Raw genomic sequence first — 26,407 nt, 5'->3', positions numbered from 1 at the left:
CTTACTGTTCATGGTCGTTTTTTTTGGCTAAAAACGCCTTACTATACATGGTCGTTTTTTTCGGCTAAAAACGCCTTACTATACATAGTCGTTTTTTTCGGGTAAAAACACCTTACTATACATGGTAGTTTTTTTCGGCTAAAAACGGCGTATAGTAAGGCTAAAAACGCCTTACCATATATGGTCGTTTTTTTGGGCTAAAAATGCCTTACTATACATGGTCGTTTTTTCGAGTAAAAACGCCTTACTATTCATGGTCGTTTTTTTTGGCTAAAAACGCCTTACTATACATGGTCGTTTATTCGGCTAAAAACGCCTTACTATACATAGTCGTTTTTTTGGGCTAAAAACGCCGTACTATACATGGTCGTTTTTTCAGGTAAATACGCCCACTATACGTGGTCGTTTTTTCGGCTAAAAATGCCTTCCTATACATCGTCGTTTATTTCGGCTAAAAACGCCTTACTATACATGGTCGTTTTTTTTTGGCTAAAAACGCCTTACTATACATGGTGGGTTTTTTTCAGCTAAAAATGCCTTACTATACATGGTCGTTTTTTTGAGCGAAAACGCCTTACTATACATGGTCGTTTTTTTGGCTAAAAACGCCTTCCTATACATCGTCGTTTATTTCGGCTAAAAACGCCTTACTATACATGGTCGTTTTTTTTTGGCTAAAAACGCCTTACTATACATGGTCGTTTTTTTGGGCTAAAAACGCCGTACTATACATCGTCGTTTATTTCGGCTAAAAACGCCTTACTATACATGGTTGTTTTTTCGAGTAAAAACGCCTTACTATACATGGTCGTTTATTCGGCTAAAAACGCCGTACTATACATGGTCGTTTTTTTTTAGCGAAAACGCCTTACTATACATGGTCGTTTTTTCAGGTAAATACGCCTTACTATACATGGTCGTTTTTTCGGCTAAAAACGGCTTACTATACATGGTGGTTTTTTTCGACGAAAAACGCCTTACTATATATGGTCGTTTTTTTTCGGGTAAAAACGCCTTACTATACATGGTCGTTTTTTTGGGCTAAAAATGCCGTACTATACATGGTCGTTTTTTCGGCTAAAAACGCCTTACTATACATGGTCGTTTTTTTGAGCGAAAACGCCTTACTATACATGGTCGTTTTTTCGAGTAAAAACGCCTTACTATTCATGGTCGTTTTTTTTGGGCTAAAAACGCCTTACTATACATGGTCGTTTTTTCGGGTAAAAACGCCTTACTATACATAGTCGTTTTTTCGGGTAAAAACACCTTACTATACATGGTGGGTTTTTTCGGCTAAAAACGGCGTATAGCAAGGCTAAAAACACCTTACTATACATGGTCGTTTTTTTGGGCTAAAAATGCCGGACTATACATGGTCGTTTCTTTGGCTAAAAACGCCTTACTATACATGGTCGTTTTTTTGAGCGAAAACGCCTTACTATACATGGTCGTTTTTTCGAGTAAAAACGCCTTACTATTCATGGTCGTTTTTTTGGGCTAAAAACGCCTTACTATACATGGTCGTTTTTTCGGGTAAAAACGCCTTACTATACATAGTCGTTTTTTCGGGTAAAAACACCTTACTATACATGGTCGTTTTTTTCGGCTAAAAACGGCGTATAGCAAGGCTAAAAACGCCTTACTATACATGGTGGTTTTTTTTCGGCTAAAAATGCCTTACTATATAGTTGTTTTTTCGGGTAAAAACGCGTTACTATACATGGTGGTTTTTTTTCGGCTAAAAATGCCTTACTATACATGGTGGTTTTTTTCGACGAAAAACGCCTTACTATATAGTTGTTTTTTCGGGTAAAAACGCGTTACTATACATGGTCGTTTTTTTGGGCTAAAAACGCCGTACTATACATGGTCATTTTTTTGAGGGAAAACGCCTTACTATACATGGTCGTTTTTTTCGGCTAAAAACACCTTACTATACATGGTCGTTTTTTTTGGGTAAAAACGCCTTACTATACATGGTCGTTTTTTTCGGGTACAAATCCCTTACTATACATGGTAGTTTTTTAGGCTAAAAACGCCTTCCTATACATAGTTTATTTCGGCTAAAAACGCCTTACAATACATGGTCATTTTTTTTTTTGGGATCAAAAACGCCTTACTATACATGGTCGTTTTTTTCATGCTAATATGTGCTCTACATTTGTCATTAACAGGCTAAACCACAAAGAATAGAACATAATTTATTCCAAAACAAATTGCAATGGCAAAATAAATACACAACGGAGCAACATCAGTTCATTACTTTGTGAATCCATGAAACGGAATTTAAAAAAAAGAAGTTTTAGTGGTACTGAACAGAAGAAAAGTGAATCCTGAAAGTATCCCAGCTCCTTTGCTACTGAACAGGCCCCACTAAAAGAAAAAAAAAGGATTAAAACTGATTCAAGTCGCTAAGCAAGATATCGCGTGAAAACCATACATGTTTTCCAGGCCTGGACAACTTCAATAAATACAACAAAGAGATCAATAAAAACAGTCATTAGGACCAATTGAATTGTTTGACCACATTACGTTTGTAGCAGAATGGCTAAAAAGGAAGTGTGGGGAGATTCAAAAGTAGAGAAAAAATAAAAATAAAAACAATCATATCCAAATCAGGCAGGCTTGATACATTCATTGTTTCAAGTCAGAATGTGCTAAAATACAACTCGTCTCCCACTGGGAAAAAAAGGTGAATTTAAACAAAAGTAGCAAAGATCCAAGATGGCACAATGAGTGTTGGACATTGCGCCCTGCCGCGTTGAAAATGTCAGACGTCTGTATTAGCTTAGTCAAGAGAAACACTTCGGTCTTTGTTTTGCACTTACAAAAAAAAAAAAGACAACACAAAATACACACAATTCTTCATGAACTCGTAAGGCCCTTAAGGTGGGGACATGGTTTGATACAGCCGTGGGGACAGGGGAGACAACTTGGCACCGTTGATGAAGTCAACTTGATTTGTTAGAAACACTCAAAAAGAAAAAAATATATAGAAATATTTAAAAAAGTACTTGGAGTTAGGAAAACGGAAAAGGCATTTTTGCATCAACAACAGTAGCCGACACATCTCGTTAGCGCACACGAGCGGGAGCGCTCTGCTATTAACGCATTCACTGCCATTCATGAATTTATTTGGGAATATGACAAAATATGACATTGAGCGCCATTCCCCCTTTTGCGTTTTTTTATGTTTGGGTGCCCATAAAGCGCTGGCCATGGCCTCGGGCTATTTTTTTTCTTTTTCCATGTTAGCGCTTTGTTCCAGTGCAATATAAACCAATATGTATGTATTGCATTGTATTTTCAACAGCCACCCCCATTTCGAGCTCATATAACTCCAGATCTCTATAATTTAGGAATTAACTATTTTTCACTTTTTTTTATTTAGCTATCCAGGTGTCTATCTAGCTAGCTAGCTATCTGGCTATCTAAGCTAGCTAGCTAGCTAGAAATCTATTTGCTATCTATTAGCTATCTAGCTATTCACTATTTATTAGCTTTCTAGCTTGCAGGCTATCTAGGTAGCTATCTATTAACTATTTATTAGCTAGCCTTCTATCTATTTGAGTTACTTCCGGGTTGAGTTGGACATTGGTGCGTGTGGCTGCCGCTGCTCACTCACAGAAAAAAAAAAAACATTTTTTTGCACATCATCTGGCAGTGAATGAGTTAAAACAGTCAAAGCTTCTTCAGAAGTAACTCCGCGCTTGATTCGAAATGGCTCAGTTTGAAATGAGAAATAAAAATAAAAACTCAATAGGGTTAACGCTGCTTCTTTTGACATCTTTCGGAACGTCTTCGGCTTCATTTGGACACATTCGAATGATTGCCTCTTAATGAGCTCAAATCTCCTTCCTCAGTCGGAGTTTTGTCTTTCAAATACACACACATTCCCGTTTCAATGGTGTTGTGAGGTCAGGATAACTCCAGATAAGGAGTGAGGACCACCATTGCTAATAAGTTTAGAGAAGAACTAGTGTTACATTTGAACACTACATGTCACCCCATTTCCCACTTCGACTTCTTTAAAAACAAAGAAATAAAAAGTGGACTTGAAACTGAAATAACAGCAGGAGTGAGGTTTCTGAATGGGTACATCCAAAGTCCTCACTTCTGCAGTGAATTTGGTTAAAGTGTCGTTTTCCTTTTTGTGGTATGAACTTTTTCCTCTCATTAACCACCCACACACACAAAAACTCACAGTGAGTAAAAAGTGTGTGTATCCAAGTGAAATGAAATTACACACCAAAAAAATCATTTTCGGTGAATTTGTGAGGATCTTTCTGAAACTTTAACAGATGCATATATAGACCCTCTAGAAGCCTTTAGAATGAAAAACTTGTGAGGACCGGCCAAAAGGTCCTCACTTGTCAAAAATGTCCTCACTACGTATGGTATAAAATGTTTGTGGTCCTCACAGTAATAGTCATACAGACAACACCCACAAATCTTGAACCTTCTTTGATTGGCTCCTCCCACTCGCTCCTTTTAAGACTATGAAATACTTTTAGCTCATCAGAATTGACAGGCAGCGTGTCTCCGTGACTATTTCCGTTTGCAGTCAACCTCCATAAACCTCCAAATTCAGTAATATTTTTTTCTGATTTCACAAAAATAAAAAATAAAAATCCCCCCCCCCCCCCAAAAAAAAATAAAAAAATATTAATAAATTCAATTTTTAAGCAAAAACAAATTTAAAGGACAACCGACGTCTCCGGACAAGTTGTGTCCATAATTTGCAAAATGGCTTCAAATGACTTCTACTGAGCGTATTTTAAAAAGATTCCACTGCACATAGCTATATTTTACATTTTCAGACTCGCGCTGAATATTCAGGAAGTCTTGTTTTTGAGTTGGTGACGAGTCCGTACGTGACGTCACTAAAGGAACGCCCCTGACCGAAAAAAAGACATATTGTAGCAGTCCTTCCATCACGTAAATGTATTTTGCTGTACTTGTTTGGTGTGAAAACCTCGTGTTGCACCAAAAAGAGGCAGAAGAGGGCGACCAAGCTCCATGGAAGGAATTTATCAGCCTGTGGAAACGGGCTGACTAATTCCCTACACGGCAAATAAAATTTTCTGCCTCCCTTGGGTGCGACATTTCCCCATCCGCGATGCCTCAAAATGACACGGAATGTTTTGATTCTCCAGCAAGGAAAGACGTCTTGGCGTGACATCACGAACTGGGGGCGGGACTTTCTGAAAATGCCCAATTCGCAGCTCAATTTTTTTTGCAGATTTTGGACACTAAGTCATTTTTTATTGGTGTTTTGCACTTGAATAAAAATATCATACTGCGTGTTTTGGGTATTGTAGATGCTATAAAACGTTTTTTCTGATCTCAGTTAGGAAACAAAAAAAGTGACGTCGGTTGTCCTTTAAAAATTGCTAAGTTTGTGTAACTGTGTCCAGTATGAAAAACGTCTTGATCAAATCAAGGACACCTCCACTGTTACAATGTCAGTCACATGTATGTGATTGTTAGCTCATGTATGAAATATTGTGACATGAATTTAAAAAAAAAAAAGTAAGGAGTGAATATAAAGACAGAATTTTTCATCTGCGGAGGAAGCACTGGTAGTCAAACCGCTAGTTCCGACGATATGGCGAGTCAGTGCGGCGAGTTGGCGACTCCTTGCGTTATGCCGCCATGAGATACTGATGGTAGAAGAGACCAAAGAGGGACGTGGAAAAGAGGCAGGCGGCGATCCACCACGCAAAAAAAGAGAAGAGACCTCGGAAAAGGAGAGGACTGAAGACCGTCTTCAGGCCCCCCAGGGCGACGGAGAGTTGGGCAGCGGAAACGCGAGTTCCCGTCTCCGGCAACGGGGGCGCTATGGGCGCTTCCGCCGCTACAGAGTCTATGTGATGCGTGCAAGGTAGCTGTTCTTCAACACGGAAAGCCCATGAGTGTCCACCTGATATCAGAAAAGGGGGCATGAATTCATCAGTAGTTTGGATGTTTTTTTCAGCGGATATAATAAATACAGTGAGACCTCAACTTACAAACTTTTTGTCTTACAAACGTCAAATTTCTGAAAATTAAACCTTATAATAAGCACTATTTTCATAATACACACCCACCACGGCTGGCGGAGTGATCTTTGGCGGAAGCACACGACCGAACAGCACCAGAGGTTAAGTTACCAACAGTCCTTATCGAAGGTGACTCTCCTTCCATAAGCCATCAACGACCATCAAAAAGGTAAATAAAACTATTTTACAGCACAGTTTATTTCTTTAATTACAGTCCTCATGTAATGCGCCTCTCTTTCCAAACAGCAATTCCCTTTGACCTTCGACCTCCAACGCCATTCCATCAAGCCATAAATGACCATCACAAATGTAAATAAAGTGACTTTATGATACAATGCAGTGTATTTCGTTCATTACAATACAATAGCACATTTATTATACATAGAATAAGGTATGTTGTGTGTAGTTTTAAGGCGTATTTAGTTGAAAAGTATATTTTATGGAAACCCGGGAACGGATTATTCCCATTTTAATGGATTCCTATGGGAATTTTTTTTTTAGATACACACTTTTCGCCTTACACACACTGTCTGGGAACCAATTAAGTTCATAAGTTGAGGTCTCACTGTATGTCATGGAGAAGACTCACCTAAGGTTTTTAGCAGCAAAGTCGTATGCAGCAGCATCACCAGCGGTGCCACATACTGTAGTGCGATGACACACAAGTAGTAAAAAACACGTGCGACCTGGAAGACAAACAGGGTGGTAGTCACAGTCAGCAATTAAACATTTTTAAAATGGGAAAAGTAGATCGTAGTAGTAGGTTACGGAAGCCCATTGGCACCAGTTAAAAATAAGCAACTAAATAAAAGAAAAATAAATACAAATTAAAATAAAATATCATGAAATAAAAAAATACAATTAAATACAATGAAGTAAAATTAAAAAATAAAATACAAATAGAAAAAAAAGAAATTAAATTAAAATAAAATAAACAGATAAATAAATAATGAATAAAAAAATAATTTACCAACTTACACAACAAAAATAAAAATAAATAACAATTAAAATCAAACAATTAAATTAAAACACAATCCAATATATAAAAAATAGAAATAGAAATAAAAATAAATATTACAAATAAAATAAAATATAAAAAATATAGAAATAAAATACAATGAAATTAAAATTAAATAAAATTACAATGCAAATAAAAATAAAACGAAAAATAAAATAGGAATGAGAATAGATAAATAAATACAATAATGAATAAATAAAAAATATTTTTACTCACTTACACAACAAAATTTAAATTAAAATAAAAACACAATACAATACAATAAAAATAAATATAAATATTAAAATTAAATAAAAAAATAAAATACAAATAAAATCAATATTAAATAAAAATACAAATAAAATAAAAATAAAGCTAAAAATTATAAATGAAAGAATCAGAATAAAAATAAAAATCTAAAAAAATTATAATAATAAAATAATAACATAAAATGAACAGAAATAACATACATTTAAAATATATTTAAAGAAAATAAAATAAAAATGAAATAAAATTACAATAATAAAATTGAATTAAAATAAGCAGAAAAAATAAATTAAATTTAAATAAAATAAACATAGATACCTAAATAAATAAAAACTATTTTAATCTAACCTGTCTTTGTCAAATTAAATGTGTTCCCCGATGTGGGAAAAAAATACCAAAAGTAAGAAAGGAAAAAGAAAAAGAAAACAGGAAAAATACATATATAAAGTAATAGGAATTAAAAAAGCCAGTTAAAAATATATATATATACATATTTTCTGAGCTTTCAAGATTAACCCTCCTTTCTAAGTTCGTTTTCAATCCAGTAAAAAAAAGCAACATTAAAAGAATTCAGCCAGTGACTTCCTTTTTTTAAACTGGCAGAAACAGCCTTCGATAGAACAAATGATAAAAATAAATTAAAATATATTTCCATACATTGAAGGAAAGAATTTAGAAGACAATTCTGTCAAACTCAATACTACACCAAATACATTAGCTTGTTGTGTTCGAATATACAGATAAGATACCAACAGTCACTTGGACCGATCATTTATCATCGATAATTGCTTATTATTTAGTTTCATTTTGATTGATCCCTTTTCTCCTGATAATAATAACAGTGGGCCCAAAGTATCGGATATTTGCTTTTTATCTGGCACTGTCGTCACAATGCCTCATTTGCACCGCCACTGGGACTAGATACGGGTTTGCTGCAGTTTCAAGAACATCGTTTTAAAAAGCCTGAAAGGACAACCGACACCTCCGGACAAGTTGTGTCCATAATTTGTAAAATGGCTTCAAATGACTTCTACTGAGCGTATTTTACACAGATTCCACAGCATATAGCTATATTTTACGCTTTAAGACTCGCGCTGAATATTCAGGAAGTCTTGTTTTTGAGTTGATGACGATGCCTGACGTGATGTCACATTTGGAACGCCCCTGACCGAGAAAGCGACACACAATGCATTTTGGGTACTTTGTTTGGTTTGAAAACTTCATGTTGACGGCGAAATTAGAAGGAAAACACATAAATAACGCGATGGAGAATTGTGTGTTGCACTAAGACTACTATTTGATACTAGTTGACACAAATTCCCAGCAGACAAATCAGCCCATTTCCAACGGAGCTTGGGTGCAATCTTTCAGGTGGCGACATTGGAGTCCAGACACCTCAAAATGACACGGAAGGACTTCTTTAATCGATTGCAAACATGTATGTAAAATTGAATTAAAATAAGCAGAAAAATTCTCTTCAGAACTATTTGAATCATATTCATAACTGGAGGTGTGACAAGAAAGCATATTCTCCGAATCTGAAGCCATTGTTTTGATTCACCAGCAATGCAAGACGTCTTGGTGTGACGTCACAAACTGGGGGCGGGACTTTCTGAAAATCCCCAATTCGCAGCTCAATTTGTTGCAGTTTTAGCACACTTGAAGTCATTTTTATTGGTGTTTTGCATTTGACTAAAAATATCAGCCTGCGTGTTTTGGGTATTTTAGATGCTATAAAACGTTTTTCTGATGTCAGTTAAGAAAGAAAAAAGTGACGTCGGTTGTCCTTTTCATCATTTTCATAAGCACTGTTTTTTTTCCCTGAGTCACCGCAGCAGGCAAAGTAACCCCCCTGAGCCAGCCAATGAGCTTTTTTTAGATGCAGAAAAAAGTAGTCGCGTTTAAGAATAAATATGATGACGCAAAATATGTCAATCACCATTTTCTGCAGGTCCACGGTACTTATCCGCCCCGCCTCCTTCTTCATCTGCTCCACCGCTTTCTGCGCCAGGTTGAGGTAGGCCTGCAAATGATGCCTCATCATCGCCAATCGCAGCGCACACATCAGTATGATGGTCCATAACCGCAGGGTGTCGTACGTCTGCTCAGCCATCCTGACACGGAAGACACAGGCGTGCTGAGTCACATAAGGATGAGACGGATGGCAGCTTTTCTTTGTTAAGCGTTACATCACTCCATCATTTGGACGGTTGAGGAGAAAAAGAGTACAGTGATAGCTTGGCTTACGAATTGGTTCCCAGAAAGTGTGTTTAAGGGAAAAAGTGTGTATTCCAAACATTAATTTCCCATCGGAAACCATTAAAATGAGAATAATCCGTTCCCAGGTCCCCATCAAACATAATTTTCATGGACTCAATGGCCACTAAGACTCGGTCGGGTGAGTTTTGTGTGGACTAATGTTCTTCTGGATGAATGGAAATGAATTCATTCAGATATTTCAAACTCTAGGTGAGCAGGAGATGTTATAGCAGCAAAACAAGTCCCAAGAGGGCGCCCGAGTAGCCACGGTTTTCTTTTGTTACTTTGTGTTGTTTTGCGTCGTGTGGAACGGATACAGATTGTTTTTCAGACGTTTTGGCCACGTCATTCATTGAGGAGAAGACTGTGCTGAGCGGTTGCCAGCACCGTTTTTGATTGGTGCCATTTGACTGTCATTGCTGGACAGCTCTGGGGTGATTGTGTTTTTTTGCGCTGGTAATGGGCAGCATTTTCCCAGCCCCGCTGGATGCATGGCTTGAGGAGCCCGCGATAAGAAGAAAGGAGCATCAGAAGTGTATGTGTAACTGTCGCGGCTTGGAATTGAAGCGGATTTACATGGGACAGGAGATGTGAGACAATCTCTTTTCGTCAATGGATGCGACAGCTTTGTGTTTGCTTTCAACATGTGTTTGCTGTCCTTCACTTCATCACTTTGCTGCTGTGAAATGTAAATTTCTCCACTACGAGACTAATAAAGGCTGATCCAATCCAATCCAAAAGTGTTTAGATGACCTGCGGATGTATGGGAGGGTATGTTGACTAACCTAAAATATGGTGGACAAAAATCGGTTCATGAAAGGCTACGTGTTACATTTGAGAGATAAATTGATCAACTCACAAAGGCATACTGTCCTTTCCCAGAGTGGGGTTCATGATGTAGTCCTTGGTAATAGGCTTCACCCACAGCAGGACCATGATGAGCGGGGACAGGAAATTGATATGAAGCAAAGTTCTTCAGAGACATGAGATTAACAGTTAATACGTGCATGGAATATACGTTCAAAAGAGGAAAAAGGATTGACATTTATAGAACAAGCGGAACTTGAAAATGTTATTTGTAAAAAAAAAAAAAAAAACGGAAAAAATTGTATTGACTCATTCGCTGCCATTCCCAAATTTATTCAGGAATTGAAATGTGTGACGTGGAGCGCCATTGCGGAATTTGTTCAGGTTTTAGTTTTTCTTGCGGAAGGTACCGAAAAAGCGCGTGTCATACCTCTGGCAATATTTTTCCCTTCCGTGAGCTCCAGCTGTTGTTAAAGCGCTATATAAATTAATATGTATGTATTGTATTGCATTTTGTACAGCCGCCCCCATTTCAAGCCCAGATAACTCCATACCCAAATACTGCAGGAATTAACTCTTTTTTTTCTGCTGAAAGTCTAAGGCAAGGGTGTCAAAGTCATGTTTTGGCCACATTGTAGTTACGGTTTCCTCTCGAGGGCAGTTGTGAATTTAAGGAAGCTATTAGAATGTTTAATCCCCTCCACATATTACGTATAGTGCGCACAACAAATTAATGAAGAACTAGTTTTCAAATCTAAAGTCAGAATAATGACTGTTATTATGGTTTACATCCCAAAATGTGAAATTTTGGTCAGGATTTTAGCAAATTGCGAAATTTCACAAGTTTCAATTGCTTTCGTGGGCTGAAAAAAAAAGATGCGGCGGGCCGGATTTGGCCCCCGGGCCTTGACTTTGACACCAGTGGTCTAAGGCTTCTAACGCTGCATTGAATGTTAATGTAGTCCTACAACTCAATATTCTGTGGGTCCTGCAATTTGAGTGAAAATGACGAAAACCCTGACAGTGGAGTGGATACATTTTTGCTCATCGTCTGGCAGTGAATTAGCTATGGATTTTTTTTTTTTTTTTGGTACGCATCAAATTCCAATAAGCAGTACAAATATCGAACAAAATAAAAGGTAAACAAAGAAATATTGTGCCTCACTGTGTAAATTTGGCCGTGGTCACATTGAGGGCGTCCAGATGCATCTGGGCCAACCGCAGACCCGGAAAGGTTAAAAAGGCTCCAATCAGAGCGCAGAGGAAAGCGAGGATTAGCTTGAAGGTAAGTTTTGAAATGGGACCTCTGATAAGGAGAGAAAAACAGATTTTAATGAGTTAAGATGACTTTTTGAAGGCCAAATGAACTTGACCGAAACGAAACTCACTGCGACTCCAACCCCTGGTGTTCCAGGAACTGCAGCGCGCTATCAGAGAAGTTGGCAAAACCTTTCAACGCAGACAAAAATAAAGAAAGAAAGAAAAATTCAGCTGGAGAATGACAGAAAGTGAGCGTTGAGGACTGCGACGTGCGTAGCAGCATTCACCAGTTTCCAAGCCGAATTCCAGGTAGTTTTCAGTGACGATGAGAATGGCCATGGCTTTGACAAAGAAGAAGAAGCCGAACGTGATGCAGAGGGAGCGCTCGCCTCCTTCTTCCAGCTTAAAATAGTGAGTCGTCAGAGAGAAGAGAATCTTACTGAATTCACAGTCAAGGAATGTGGCTCCAATAGAACATTTGAAGTATTTTCCACATTTTATTCTGGTCTTTATTGTTTTTCTTTTCTGACGACGTAATGGGTGATAACATGTTAGCGAATGAAGACAAGTTGAAGTCGAGTTTTATTTTAGTTGCATTTTTTCCCCACATCATAAAAACCTTTATTGGAACAAAGTCGTGTGGACTTTTATTGGAAGGACATGCAAGTTCATCAAAACAGAACATTGTACAAGGCAACGTTTGTTTATGCATTTATTTGCTCAAAACTATCTATCAATGTGTTAGTTTATTTGTAAATTAATTAATTTACAAATAACTATAATCATAATAATATAACTATATAGTTATATAATAATAATAAGTATATAACTATAATAATTTACAAATAACATAACTATCATAATTATAATTTTATTTATTTATTTGTTTGTACATTTATTTCTTTGTTTATATCTATTTATCTATTTGTTAATTTATTTGATAATTCATTAAATAATGTACTAATTATTCGTTATGATTGTAATTATGTTATTTATTTATTCATTTATGCATGTATTTGTTCACATCTAGCCATTTGTTAGTTTATTTGTAAATTAATTAACTAATTATTAACTATCATAATTATGTTATTTTTTATTCATTTGTGCATTTATTTGTTGATATCTATTTATCTATAATTATTCATTATTATGATTGTAATTGTAATGTTATTTATTTATTTATCTATGTATTCATTTATGCATTTATTTATTTTTCTTTAGTTTATTAAATTATTTTACTAATTATTAATTATCCTCATTATAATTGTATTTATTTATTTATTCATTTAGGCATTTATTTTTTATATCCATCTATTTGTTAATTCATTTGATAATTAAATAATTAATTATTCGTTATTATGATCGTAATTATGTTCTTTATCTATCTATTTATTTATCTATGTATTCATTTATTTATGTATGCATGTATATTTGTTCATATCTATTTATCTATTTGTTAGTTTATTTGTAAATTAATTAATTAATTAACTAATTATCATTGTATTTCTTTATTCATTTGTGCATTTATTTAATTGTTTATATCTATTGATCTATAATTATTCATTATTATGATTGTAATTGTAATGTTATTTATTAATCTAGCTATTTATTCATCTATGTATTCATCTTATATTAATTTATGCATTTATTTTTCTTTCATTTGTTTATTAAATTATTTTACTAATTATTAATTATCCTCATTATAATTGTATTTATTTAGTTATGCATTTATTTTTTTTTTATATCTATTTATCTATTTGTTACATTATTTGTTAATTAATTAATTTTCTAATTATTATATTAAGAATGTTATTTATGTACTTAATAATTTAGTTACTATACGTATTTACATATTTATTAATGTATAGATTAGTTTATTAATTAATTTACTAATTATTATAAATTGAATGTTCTTTATTTATGTAATTGCATATTTTTTAAGGATTTATTTATGTATTCATTTGTGAATGTTTTTATTGTATTTATTACACCCAAAATGACCGATAATTCACTTTTCAGGGGGCATCCAACAGGGAGCGCAGCGACAGAGTTCGGGGACTAAAGTGATCTTGCAAAACTCAAATGCTAACAGCGCAGTGTCGTCTCCTGGTCCAGATCGTCTTAAACACGGTCATCGCAAATGAAACGGGAAAAGTGAAAAATCAAGTGCTCCTCCATTAGCACATATATTGAAAAAAAAAAAAATACACGCTGGGTCATATTCATAGTCCCATGTCATCCGCTCCTCGGTCTATTCCCTGTCAGGTGCCGCGGCGGGAAAATTTAGGTCTCCAATCTTTGACGTCGTTCGGGAAATGACACACCATCTGACCGCGGCGAGCCGAGGTTGACCAGGCGCACTGGAAAAGATTGATTCCTATGCTTGGCGGCACGGATAATGCATATTATTAGGCCATCATTCAGCGTAGCAAAAATAGCAGGGAGCCGCGGACCATAAAGGTGCCGGCAGTCAAGCCCGCTAGGAGATCACCGCATCATTTTAGAGCCTCGCCTGCTGCTGCCATTGCCGCTTGGATCTACACATTCAAGCTGAAATGATTTGGTTTCCCTTACAGACAAAGAAAGCACGGAAGCGTGGGTATTTAACATCGAAGGACTTGAAGTTTGAAATGACTTAATAAAGGAGAACATATTGCAACATCTCTAAGGTGTCATCACAGTCATGACAAATCGACCTTCGCGGCGGGTTATGAAGGAGAAAGGAAGCAAAACAAGTTTTCAAATCTGAAATAAAAAATAATGACTGTTATTGTGGTTTACTTACGATCATTTTAACATTTGGTTCGGACTTGAGCAAGCAACATGGCACTTGACATGCTTGATTTGCCTTCGCGGGCCGAATAGAATGATGTGGAGGGCCAGATGTGGCCCCCGGGCTTTGGCTTTGACACCGGTAGTGTAGGCCGATTAGCTGCCTTTTGGTCATATTTGTTTAACATTCGTAACATCGCTTCTCTTCCCACCTTCAAGTCCCATCTCAAAACCCACCTATTTAAAATTGCATTTTCTGTGTAGCTCTCTCGTTTCTATTTATAATTGTATTTGTTTGGTATTTATAATTATAATTTATTGCATTCTATTTGTGATTGCATTTTATTGATTATCATAATTATGCTTGTCTGTGACTGTAGTGTCCTTGAGAGCTTTGAAAGGCAATTAAAATGTAATGTAGTGTATTATTATTATTATTATTAAAAACACAAAGCGGGTGTTTTGCCAACCTTCGTTTATGCATTTAGTAATTCTATTGCTTATTAATTTATTTCACTCATGGTCTAGTTTAATCAGCTATTTTATTATTTTTCATTTTATTTATGGTTTTATTGTTTTGTGTATTGTTCTTTTAATTGTAAAGTGTCCAGAAAGGCGCTTGTAAATTAAATGTATTATTATTATTATTATTATTTAATGATGAATTATTATGATTATAAATATAATTGTATTTATTTATTTGTTTATATCTATTTATCTATTTGTTTGTTTATTTTCTTATTAGTTAATTTATTAGTTCATAATTATTATAATTATAATTGGATGTATTTATTTGTTTATGTATTTATTTATATTTTTATTTAGTCATGTATACATGTTTTATATCTATTTATTAGTTTATTTTTTATTAATTTACAATCAGTAAAGTAAAGTAAAGTAGTTTTTTTATTTTTTATTAAATTTATTTATAAATTTATAAATAAATTTATTAATTCATATTGATCATAATTATAACTGTATTTGTTATTTATTTATTCGTCAAGCACATGAATTTCCAGGAGAAAAATCAGAATCAATCCCTTTTTTAAAAAATTAAAATGTTAGAAAAGTAGTTTGTTCCTTCCAGCGGATGACACCCAATGACTAATTGAGATGAGAGTGTGTGTTCGTGGAAATGGGCCACCATTGGAAGAAATAAAAAAATATATATTTTTCTTGTCGCTCCGTCAGGGACAATTTATATCTGATATTAAAGGTTATTGTTCAGTGCTGTTATAAGGACTGTCAAAGCCATCTCCTCTTTTTATAGCTGCTCATAGTCTGCGAGGCAAACGAGAGGGGTTTTGTAGAAGCTGCTTTAAAAACAACAACAAAAAAAAACCCGACCTTCTGGTGTCATTTGGAAAGCCACAAAAGCAGATCTTTTTAAAAGGTTTTTGGTTTCTGTAACATTTGTGTGATTCTAACGCAGCGTGGAGCTGTTGTCGGTCGAGAGGATGTTTGGCGTGACATCATGCGAGGAGCGATTGAAGGATACATGACAAAGGCGAGCACGAGCATGGACCACACCACACTGATGTTCATCTCTCCTGAGGGTTGAGCAACGCTGTAGTAAAGCTCCGTGATAAGATAAACCACAGTTGCCGCTACCGTGAAATCAACCAGCCACTGGAACTCTGGGAAGTAGTGCAATGCTTAAAGGGCACAGAAAAAGATTTTATTTTAGTTTTTTTTCAAAATTACTGTATTTTACAGTGTATAACCAAAATAATATGAATGATATCTGATAGAATTATTGTACATACAGTGATACCTCGGCTTAAGAACTTAATTGGTTCCCAGAAAGTGTGTGTAAGGTGAAAAGTGTGTATTCCAAACATTAATTTCCCATAGGAAACCATTAAAATTAGAATAATCCGTTCACAGGTCCCCATAAAACATAATTTTCAACTAAATAAGCCTTAATACTACACACAATATACCTTAGTTTATGTATAATAAATATGCTATGGTATTGTAATTAACGAAATAAACTGTACTGTATAATCAAGTCGTTTTATTTACCTTTTTGATGGTCGTTGATGGCTTGATTGAATGGATAGCTTTTTGCATAAAGTGTCTCAAGGAGCTCTGGGTTGTACATCTTGGAAGTTGTGATCTTGCAACAGCAACAGATGCAGGCAGACACACAAGGAACTTCATTAATAGTTGGTTCCCTTGATTGTCTTTTCTCTGCAGTCTACACTCTGCCTTTGAACTCAATAAAGTTGAAACGGGTCCAAATTTCACAGTGTTTTCTATCCTTGTTCTCACCTTTTCACTTTTTTTTTTAATTTCACTTTTTTTTTTTTTTTTTTGTTTCAAGCTCAGTCGTCTGCGTTTTCTGTTCATGTACAGCTCTGTTTCTGTAACCCCTCCCCCATCTCACTGCTGCGTGTCTTCTGCTGCGCGTGTGACCCCTCCCTCCTCTACCACGGATCTTGACCAATCGCGTGCGGCTTTAACCGAAGACTGGGGACTGGGAGTTGCCATTTCCAGGTGTTAGGAGCCCCAAGAACCGACTCGTTTGTGAACAACACATCACTCATTGTGGCGCTCCGTGTGTTTCCCAAAAAATCTTTCGTATGCCAAGACTATTTTCGCACGAATTTAACATTCGCAAGGCGAAAAGTTAATTAGCTGAAGCGTTCGTAAGTCAAGGTATCACTGTATCGTATTTTCCGGTGTATAAGGTGGACCGTAGTATATGGCGCACCCCCAATGAATCGTGTATTTTCAAACTTTTTCTATAGATAAGGCGCGCCGGACTATAAGGCACACCTGCCGTTCAATGAATGAAAAAAAGCTTCCAAATATGATAAATATATCAAAGTTTTCCAAATATAAGGCACACCACATTATAAGTTGCGAAATTAGAGGCTGAGGTCACGCATGACTTCTTCTACAGAGGGGAAAGGAGTCGGTGGCTGCTAACAGACCTGTTGTGGCTTAATATTACTTCACGTATAAGGCGTACCTGCGTATAAGGCGCAGGGTCCTCTTTTAAAGAAAATCAAGGCTTTTGGGTTCACCTTATACACCGGAAAATACGGTAAATCTATATTGAGAATGCTAGCACAATAAAAATAAGAAAAAAGGGGGGGGGATATGTTTGTACCTAATGTGTCGACTTCAGTGATGTATTTTGTCTCAAGTTGAAGATCGATGTCCTTGGGTACCGTTAGCGGCTTGTTTTCTATGTGACCATTGTACTTCCTGGTGTAAAAAAAAAAAGAAGTCAAAAAAAAGTATTTTAACTCATTCACCGCCATTCACAAATTTATTCGGGAATTGAAAATATGACCGAGTGCCATTCCCGAATTTGTTCAGGTTTTTTTTTCTTGTTTGGGTGCGATAAAGCGCTGGATATGGCCTCAGGCAATGTTTTTTTCCCTTCCACGAGCGGGTAGCATTTCCCTTTTGTCCATGTTAGCGCTTTGTTACAGCTTTGGCTGTTGTTTAAAAAGCTATATAAACCAATGTATTGCATTGTATTTTGGACAGCCGCCCTCATTTCAAGCTCATATAACTCCAGACCCATATGATTTAGGAATTAACTCTTTTCTTCCGGATTACAGAAGGGAGTCCAAATGTTCTTACGCTAAATTGAATGTTTATGTAATCATTATTCCGTTTATGTTTATGCTCATTATTCCGTGGCTCCTCCAATTTGAGTGACAATGACAAAAACCCTGGCACTGGAATGGACACATTTTTGCACATCATCTGGCGGTGAATGAGTTAATTGAAATGAAAAAATGACAAAACAGCAATCATGAAAAGAGAGAGTTATTCTTTCTTTTCGACTTCAGATGACATCACATAATTGTTGCGTATCTTCTACAGGTTAGCGTGTAGAAGCCGTTTGTCGCGCGCACACATACCTGTCTTTCCTCTTCTGGCCTTTCTGTTTCCCAGCGAGGTTCCTCAACTCATCTTCCGTAGGGTGCTGATACCACCGCAGACTAGTAAAAACGAGGGCAATGTGGGACAAGCATGTGAGGAAAAAAGGACCATACATTTATCTTGATGATTTTTGTTGTCAAGATTAGGTTGATGAAAAGAGTTGATCATATGATCATTCGGAAAACAACAGGGACCTCCGATTATGAATCACACACATACGATAGCCACTGAATTATTTATTTATTTATATTTTTTTAATGTTTGTTTATTTATTTAATCGTGTATTTACTAATGTATTTATTTACTGATTTATTTATTTGTTTAGTCATTTATTCATGAATGCATTTATTCGTTTATTCATTCATGTATTCATTTATTCGTTTATTTGTTTATTTATTTGTGTATTTATGCATTTATGTATTTTTTTCATGTATTTATTAATGTATTTATTCATTTATTTATTTGTTTGTTTATTCATTTATTCATGTATGCCTTTATTCGTTTATTCATTCATGTATTCATTTATTTGTTTATTTATTTGTGTATTTATGCATTTATGTATTTTTTTCATGTAGTTATTAATGTATTTATTCATTTATCTATTCGTTTATTTATTCATGTATTAATTTGTTTATTTATGTATATATTCGTGTGTGTGTGTTTATTTATTTATATGTGTGTTTATTTATGTATTTATTCGCTTATGTGTTTTATTTATTTCTGTAATTATTGATTTAATCTGGTAGTTTATTCGTTTATGTGTTTATTCTTTATTTATGTATTTATTCGTGCATGTGTTCATTTGTTTTTTATTTATTTATTTGTGTAATTATTTATTTAATCTGGTAGTTTATTCATTTGTTTATGTATTATTCAATTTGTTTGTTTATGTATTTTTTTATTTACATATTTATTCGCGTATGTGTTTATTTGTTTTTTTATGTGCTTATTCATTTAGGTTGTTACCGTTTTATTAATTTATTTCTTTATTCATTTGCTTATGTATTATTCAATTTATTCATGTATTTATTTATTTGTGTATGTGTTTATTTGTTGTTTAATTATTTATTTGTGTAATTATTTATTTAATCTGTTAGTTTATTCGTTTGTTTGTGTATTATCCGATGTGTTTGTTTTTGTATATGCTATTTATGTATTTATTTGTTTAATTGTTTGTTTATGCATTTATTATTTATGTATTTATCTTATTTTTTTATTATTATTCCTTTGTGTTTAGTTTTAACAAAATCAATGACAAAGCCAGAGTAAAACCTTTTTGAAACAGAAACTGTATTCATGGCTCCGTAAAGAGAGAATGAATTATTAAATCTGTTTTAAAATGTTGTTTATTAATATAAACAAAAGCATGTGCCGGGCCAATTAGGGGAGATAAAATTTGATATTTTATTATGCACTATTCTCATTATTTTTTTGGGTCATTCTTCTATCCAATATTTTCCTTATTTTCATCTCAATTATTAATCTCCAAACTGTTTTTAGAATTCAAGGACAGTCATTGAACTGCAAATAAACAAACAAATCTGTGCGACAGCGTGAATTACCTGCCACTGCAAAGTAGCCATCGTGCGAAGGAATAATGAGGTATGATTTTTTGTATCACGCTGGCCATTACCATGGTAACCACCAGCTGCACACCGATCACACCCTGTGAAAACAGAACATTTTAAGTGACATTTAAAAGGAAAACTCAATTTCATTTCTAGTGAAGCGATCCAAGTTTTCGATAGCGTGGCCTAGCAGCATGTGATACTATTACAAAATCTATTGACAACAGAACACGATTTGTTTTCCCCCTAGAAGGAAAGTATACGGTCCAACTATGATATTTCCATTCAATCTGCAATAACGTCGCGTTCGAGAACGAAATGCTGACGCGACAACTGTAGGGAAATAAAGCTAAACGCAACTCCAGCAGCTCAATATCAATCCCCCGCGCCCGGATCAATGTTCAATATCAATATTCTGACCGAGAAAGCGACACACAATGCATTTTACGGTACTTTGTTTGGTCTGAAAACATCGTGTTGATGGCGAAATCAGAAGGAAAAACACATAATGCGATGGTTAATCGTTGTGTGTCGCACCAACACTACCGATTGCGTTAACACCATAAAACTGGACACAAATTCTCAGCAGACAAATCAGCCCATTTCCAACGGAGCTTGTGCGCCATCTTGTGCATTTTCTGGGAGCTACTTTGGAGTCTGGATGGCTCGAATTGATACGGAAGGGCTTCTTTAATCAATTGCAAACATTTATGCTTTCCTCTTCAGAACTATTTGAATCATATTCATAACTGGATAAGTAACAAGAAAGCATCTTCTCCGAATCTGAAGCCATTGTTTTGATTCTAGAGCAAGGCGAAGACGTCCTGGTGTGACGTCACGAACAAACGGGCGGGACCTTCTGAAACTCGCCATTTCCGAGGTCATTTTGAAGCAGTTTTGGGAGACTTTAAAGGACAACCGACGTCTCCGGACAAGTTGTGTCCATAATTTGTAAAATCACTTCAAATGACTTCTACTGAGCATATTTTACAAAAATTCCACTGCATATAGCTATATTTTACGTTTTAAGACTCGCACTGAATATTCAGGAAGTCTTGTTTTTGAGTTGGTGACGAGTCCGTACGTGACGTCACTAAAGGACCGCCCTTTACCGTAAAAAAGACGCATTGTAGCGATCCTTCCATTACGTCAATGTATTTTGCTGTACTTGTTTTGGTCTGGGGACCTCGTGTTGCACCCAAAAGCCGCCAGAAGGCCAGAAGAGGGCGTCCAAACGTCATAAAAGGAATTTATCAGCCAGTGGAAACGGAGGTGGCCACAGGAGGTCGCCATTTTGTGGCTCTTTTTTGGGTTGAGAGATTTCCCCCAATGCTGCCTCAAAATGGCACAAATAAATTCTTTAATCGATTGCAAACATGTATGCTTTCCTCTTCAGAAATATTTGAATCATATTCATAACTGGATGTGTAACAATAAAGCACATTCTCCGAATCTGAAGCCATTGTTTTGATTCACTAGCAGTGCAAGATGTCTTGGCGTGACGTCACGAACTGGGGGCGGGACTTTCGGAAAATGCCTAATTCGCAGCTCAATTTTTTTGCAGATTTTGGACACTGTAAGTCATTTTTATTGGTGTTTTGCATTTGACTAAAAATATCAGCCTGCGTGTTTTGGGTATTTTAGATGCTATAAAACGTTTTTTTGATGTCAGTTAGGAAACAAAAAATGGTGTCGGTTGTCCTTTAAGAGCACAATCATCACTGTCAAGCCGAGTTCGGAAGTAATGGCTGTTGGTAAGCACGACAAATTGGCTCAACTGTTCATTAAAGCGATTTTTTTTTCATTTCCACTCCAACTTGTTACATTTGTTGATATAAAGAGTTTGTCATGGTTAGACGTGATATATAAAATCCCACATCAAAATAAACCAGTTTTGCTTGAACGGGAATTCAATCCAAGCCAAGACAAAAGAACAAGATGTCACAGACAGGCCGGAACGGCAGACAAGACCTACATTTGAAATTGGTCACGGGGTTGGAGCCCATTTCGGCTGGTCTAAGCTTCCGAACCACATGTCAATACATTCCTCAAACCCCCTAGAGAGGAGAGAGTGCCAATAACGTGCCAATTATATTTGCTCAGAGGTGACCGGTGGTCAAATATAATGTCAGTGGCTCAAAACACCCAACCTCCACCCCTACATCATCCCACTGTGTGCTATGTAGGTCAAAAAAATAAATAAAATAAAATGTGCTGTTGCTTAGGTGGGTCCTGCTTAACTTTGGTCACAGGAAACCTGTAACGATCTGGCACCGCGGGGGAAATAGAACGAGCACTGTTTCTCTTATCTTGCCCATACTGCTTGACCCCCCCCCCCTCCATCAGACAAGCAATTGAAATCTGTGGAGGGTAGGCAGGGGGTCTCTGCAGCTGAAGATGAGCTCAGAACCTTACCGAACCCCTTCTTTTAATGTGTACATTTTTAAAGCCATTCTGCCAGTGTAAAGTGGGCATATGAGTAAATTGAGGAGCCCGCGATTAGATGAAAGGAGCGTCAACGCAGAGCTGTCACGGCTTGGAATTGAAGCAGATTTACGTGGGACGGGAGATGTGAGACAATCTCTTTTTGTCAATGGATGCTACAGCTTCATGTTTGCTTTCAACATTTAATTTGTAGCAAACGTGCACATTCCACCATGACGTCCCTGATCCACTGGTGAAAAGGATGGTTCGATCCTCTCCTCTTTCATCTAGAACTGCTTCATACAACAAAGACAATGCAGAAAGTTCTTACGATTGAATGACTGCGTGTCTTTGTGTTGTCATATTGTGTTGTCATGACTTAAAAATGGCGCAGCGAGAGTGGTTGCCTTTCCAGCAGCTAATAATAATCATCATAATAATTATCATAATAATAATAGTAATCATAATAATAATAAATACATAAATAATAACATTCAGGGTTTGTTGTTGTTTTGACTTCTCGATGGCGCCGCGAGAGCGGTTGCCTTTCCAGCAGCTCCTGGTTTTTGTTTTTCTACTTCTTTCTTTCCTTTGCACTTCCTTTCATAACTTTGCTGCTGTGAAATGTACATTTCTCGTCTGTGAGACTAATAAAGGCTAATCCAATCCAAACAATTTAAAAAGGTACATTATGGAAAATATATCAAAATGCTCAAAGTAGCCAGTGTTGCCTCAATACAAGATATGCTGCTTTGAGCTTTTGGATGGTTGGATGCCTAAATTAACTTATCAATACAACTGTGGTGTGGCTGCATGTGATATTTATGTTTTCTGCGGTCTCTATCTGCCACATATACACAGTTTAGTGTATGCACATCTGCCTCATCAAGTTAAATCTTTTTAAGGGTCTGCACCTTTGCTCCGCTTCCTCAAGCAGCTGGCCGCTAAGTCATGGTGAAAAGACAACAGCCGGGAAAATAAACCTTAGCTCACACAGCTCTGGTGTTATCATAAGGTTATAAAAAAGACAGACTGGAGGAGCTGTCACAAATGTATTGATACTGTAAATTCATGGATAAAACCTGTTGTAAGACAAGCTAACCAGCTCCTTTTTTACACTAAAGCGAAGAGCATGGGATGGAAAAAGTACTGACACTTTAATATGAACTTGACATTAACCAAAATGTCTAGAAAAGGGGAAATGTTGGGGAAATTTAGCACGTTAGCACGTTGACATCAGAGTGCAGAACGCATGGGTTCTCTCCCGGCTCCCTTCCTGTGTGGTGTGCGCAAGTTCTCCCCAAGTCTATGTGGGTTTCCCCCGAGTACTCATTCACATTCCAAAAACATGCATAGCAGCCTAATTGAACACTCTCACGTCTTTGTGCCTTGTGATTGGCTCGAAACCAGTTCAGGGTGTCCCCGGCATACTGCCCAAAGCCGGCTGAGATGTGCTCTAGCAACCCCTGCGACCTTTGTGAGGATAAATGGGTCGGAATGTGCACAGATAGATGGTTGGTTCGAGAATAGTTTGTTATTAATCCGTAATTTGGATTAACTGCTCATTGATATATTTATTAATTTACACAAAAAAATGATAACACACAATTCAAGACCAGTCAATCGAAGGGCATCCAGGGGTCAAATAAGCTGTTTCGGGTACAAGCAAGACACCTGAGCTGCCATAAAACGCAGACAGGTAGTCTTGTGGCCAATATAGGCTCTCTGATCTGGACAAAATTATGACCCTTCAACAACAAACAACAGAATGTAATTTACAACAAAACTAAAGCACGTCAGGCTCATTTAAAATGTCAACAATGTTTCTAAATGCAGTAAAATCATGAAACGAGATCAAGCGCAGGCTAAGAGTTAGCAACCGGTAAGCTAAGCAAGAAGCTAATCGAAGAACACCATTGCAAACGGATGATTAGATCACTATTCAAAGCAGACAAAAGAAACACGTCCGATGACAGGAAATCACATTTGAACAATGCAAATAATACGAAATGAAGAAAATATAAACAGCACGCCACACGCGGGCTCGCAGTCACACATACCATGTTGATGCAGTGCAGCCGAAACAGGCTCAACGCCGACAACACACAACACTCCGAGGCGGAGATGACACGGCGAGGTGCACATAAGCCCTTCTTGCGACGTTATGATACAAAATGAAATATTTGTTTTCAGTCAGTTTGGCACCGCAGACACCCGAGCGGGTTACATTGTCCCAAACAAAACAAATGATTGTAGCTCCGCTACCAAGTATTTCCAACAGCGATAGAGGTCACGGTGAAACTCCGGTAAACAGGTGTCCCAGAATATGCCTGTATATTCACCGTGAGAAAATCGGCTTTGTAGTGTCTTTTTATTTGTATATACTGGTTTTAAAAATAGTAAAATTATATATACTCTAATAATTGTTTGTCTTCATCCGAAATAAAACTAGAGAAGATACTTTAATGTAAATTTTTTTAACAGGCTTTAATTGGAGAGCCGCATTGGATTGCAGGACCAACAGGACCATAGGAGTGCAGATTTTTTTCGATTGCTTTATTGACATGCATGTCCGCTGCTCTATTATTTATTTTTTGAGGTGTTGTTTTATACATCTGTCCATTCTCTAAAACATAAATATAAAATATTGACTCCTCATGTTAAAAATATGACTTTAACTCGAATGTAGTTTTAACTTTAAAACACATTTTACCGGATATTTATGTAAACTTTTTTTTATTATATTTATGGTAAATGAAAGGGGGTTCAGCATTTGATTTTACAGATTACATTTTTATATTTTATTTAAAACAACACTCACAAATGACTTCACTACTTTTGCTTAAGACAGCACACAAGGCTTTGACAGTCCTCCATGTGCATTACTTCTTTCCACTACATGCAATTGTTTCTCACTTCATGAAAAAAAATAAATTTTCATGATAATAAGAATGTCCCTTACTGCAAAACCATGCAGTCACAATCCACCTTCAAATTAATCTCAATCTACCGCACACAACCCACCCTGTGTGCTGCTATTGCTTATGAAATTGCTTGTCATAAATACACATCAACGTTTCTATTTCAGAAACTAAATGTCCCCTGAAGAGACAAAGACGTGTCTTTATTTGAGTATTTTAGTTATTCCATACAGGACCTCCCGCGTCTGCCCGATTTCCTTATTAAATATAATTAAAGTGAGTTGTCCTCCTACTGTAGTGCTTCTTTTATATCACACTCGGCACCATCACTCGTACTGTTTGAATGTGACTCTCTGGAGTCTGTGTGCTTTTCTTCTTCTGGTCTTTTTAGTCAGTCTTGTTATTTTTAGATGAAACATAATAGCTAGAATCTTCAGAGTATCTCTGAGAGTTCCATACTCCTTCAGTAGTGTTTAATCCATATGACAACTCCTTTGTGACTGCTGCTGCTTTTGGCTCACTCGTCTTACAATATAAATAAAGATGTTGAGAATATTACAGTGACAATCTAAGCTCAGTCAATCAAATAGATTCACAGTTGAATGTCATCATTCATTTTTTATGCCAAGGCCATTTTTTTGTGTGTGTGGGAGGGGTTGGTGGTATTATACGCGGTTTCCTTCTTTTATTAATCAAACGGTAGTTTGAAATATGTGTCACTGATCTCAACAGTGTACTCGCACCAAGTGCAGGAAGAAAATAGAACAAAAAGTCAACTCCTCAACAAGCAGGACTGAAAATGGTGGTGAATGTAATTCTCTTTGGTGCACCGCCTCCTTCTTCAGTCTGTGTAATCTACTGTACGCGAATGTAAATTACAATGCAAATGAAATACCACTGAATAATTTATTTGTAGAACACGGCCCTTTTATAGAAGGGAGAGTAGCTTTTTTTTTTTGCTTGAATTGGGAATTGGGGCTTTTTAAAACAGAGCCACGGATGACAGGAAATAAAATCGCATGAATTTTCACCATGAAAAGGAATTCAGATCAATTAATTTGCTGTCCCATTAATTATGAAATGAAGTCGATGCATTTCTTTCATTCAATCAAATTTAATATGGTGTCTTCTCGCGCATTCGGAGCAATTTTTTTCTGCAATGTGGGATGAGGAAAGGATTAT

The 26,407-nt window shown here is 36.3% G+C and overlaps 1 protein-coding gene and 1 long non-coding RNA gene across 2 annotated transcripts in view; one reads left to right on the top strand and one right to left on the bottom strand.

Moving 5' to 3' along the window:
- The window catches only part of LOC148898841 (uncharacterized), a 67,993-nt gene extending 58,555 nt beyond the window's left edge, over positions 1-9,438 (top strand). Inside the window, exons 5-6 of the long non-coding RNA XR_016114647.1 lie at positions 9,260-9,325; positions 9,398-9,438. This is a non-coding gene — a long non-coding RNA (uncharacterized LOC148898841). The remainder of the gene's footprint in view (positions 1-9,259; positions 9,326-9,397) is intronic.
- Positions 2,189-24,588, bottom strand: tmem161b (transmembrane protein 161B). The gene is made up of 12 exons (XM_088993775.1): positions 24,365-24,588; positions 19,875-19,978; positions 18,291-18,371; positions 17,525-17,622; positions 15,905-16,061; positions 11,922-12,073; positions 11,763-11,823; positions 11,540-11,680; positions 10,427-10,540; positions 9,248-9,422; positions 6,634-6,730; positions 2,189-5,926 (listed from the first exon to the last, which is right to left on the bottom strand). Exons 1-12 carry the CDS (start codon positions 24,365-24,367, stop codon positions 5,649-5,651), a joined length of 1,461 nt encoding a protein of 486 aa, XP_088849901.1. The 5' UTR covers positions 24,368-24,588; the 3' UTR covers positions 2,189-5,648.
- Positions 24,589-26,407: the final 1,819 nt, after the last annotated feature.

The sequence above is a fragment of the Hippocampus bargibanti genome, linkage group LG04 (assembly GCF_051943395.1).
Source record: "Hippocampus bargibanti isolate YZ-2025 linkage group LG04, ASM5194339v1, whole genome shotgun sequence".
Classification (NCBI taxonomy): Eukaryota; Metazoa; Chordata; class Actinopteri; order Syngnathiformes; family Syngnathidae; genus Hippocampus; species Hippocampus bargibanti.
This window is presented reverse-complemented; position numbering and strand designations above follow the sequence as displayed.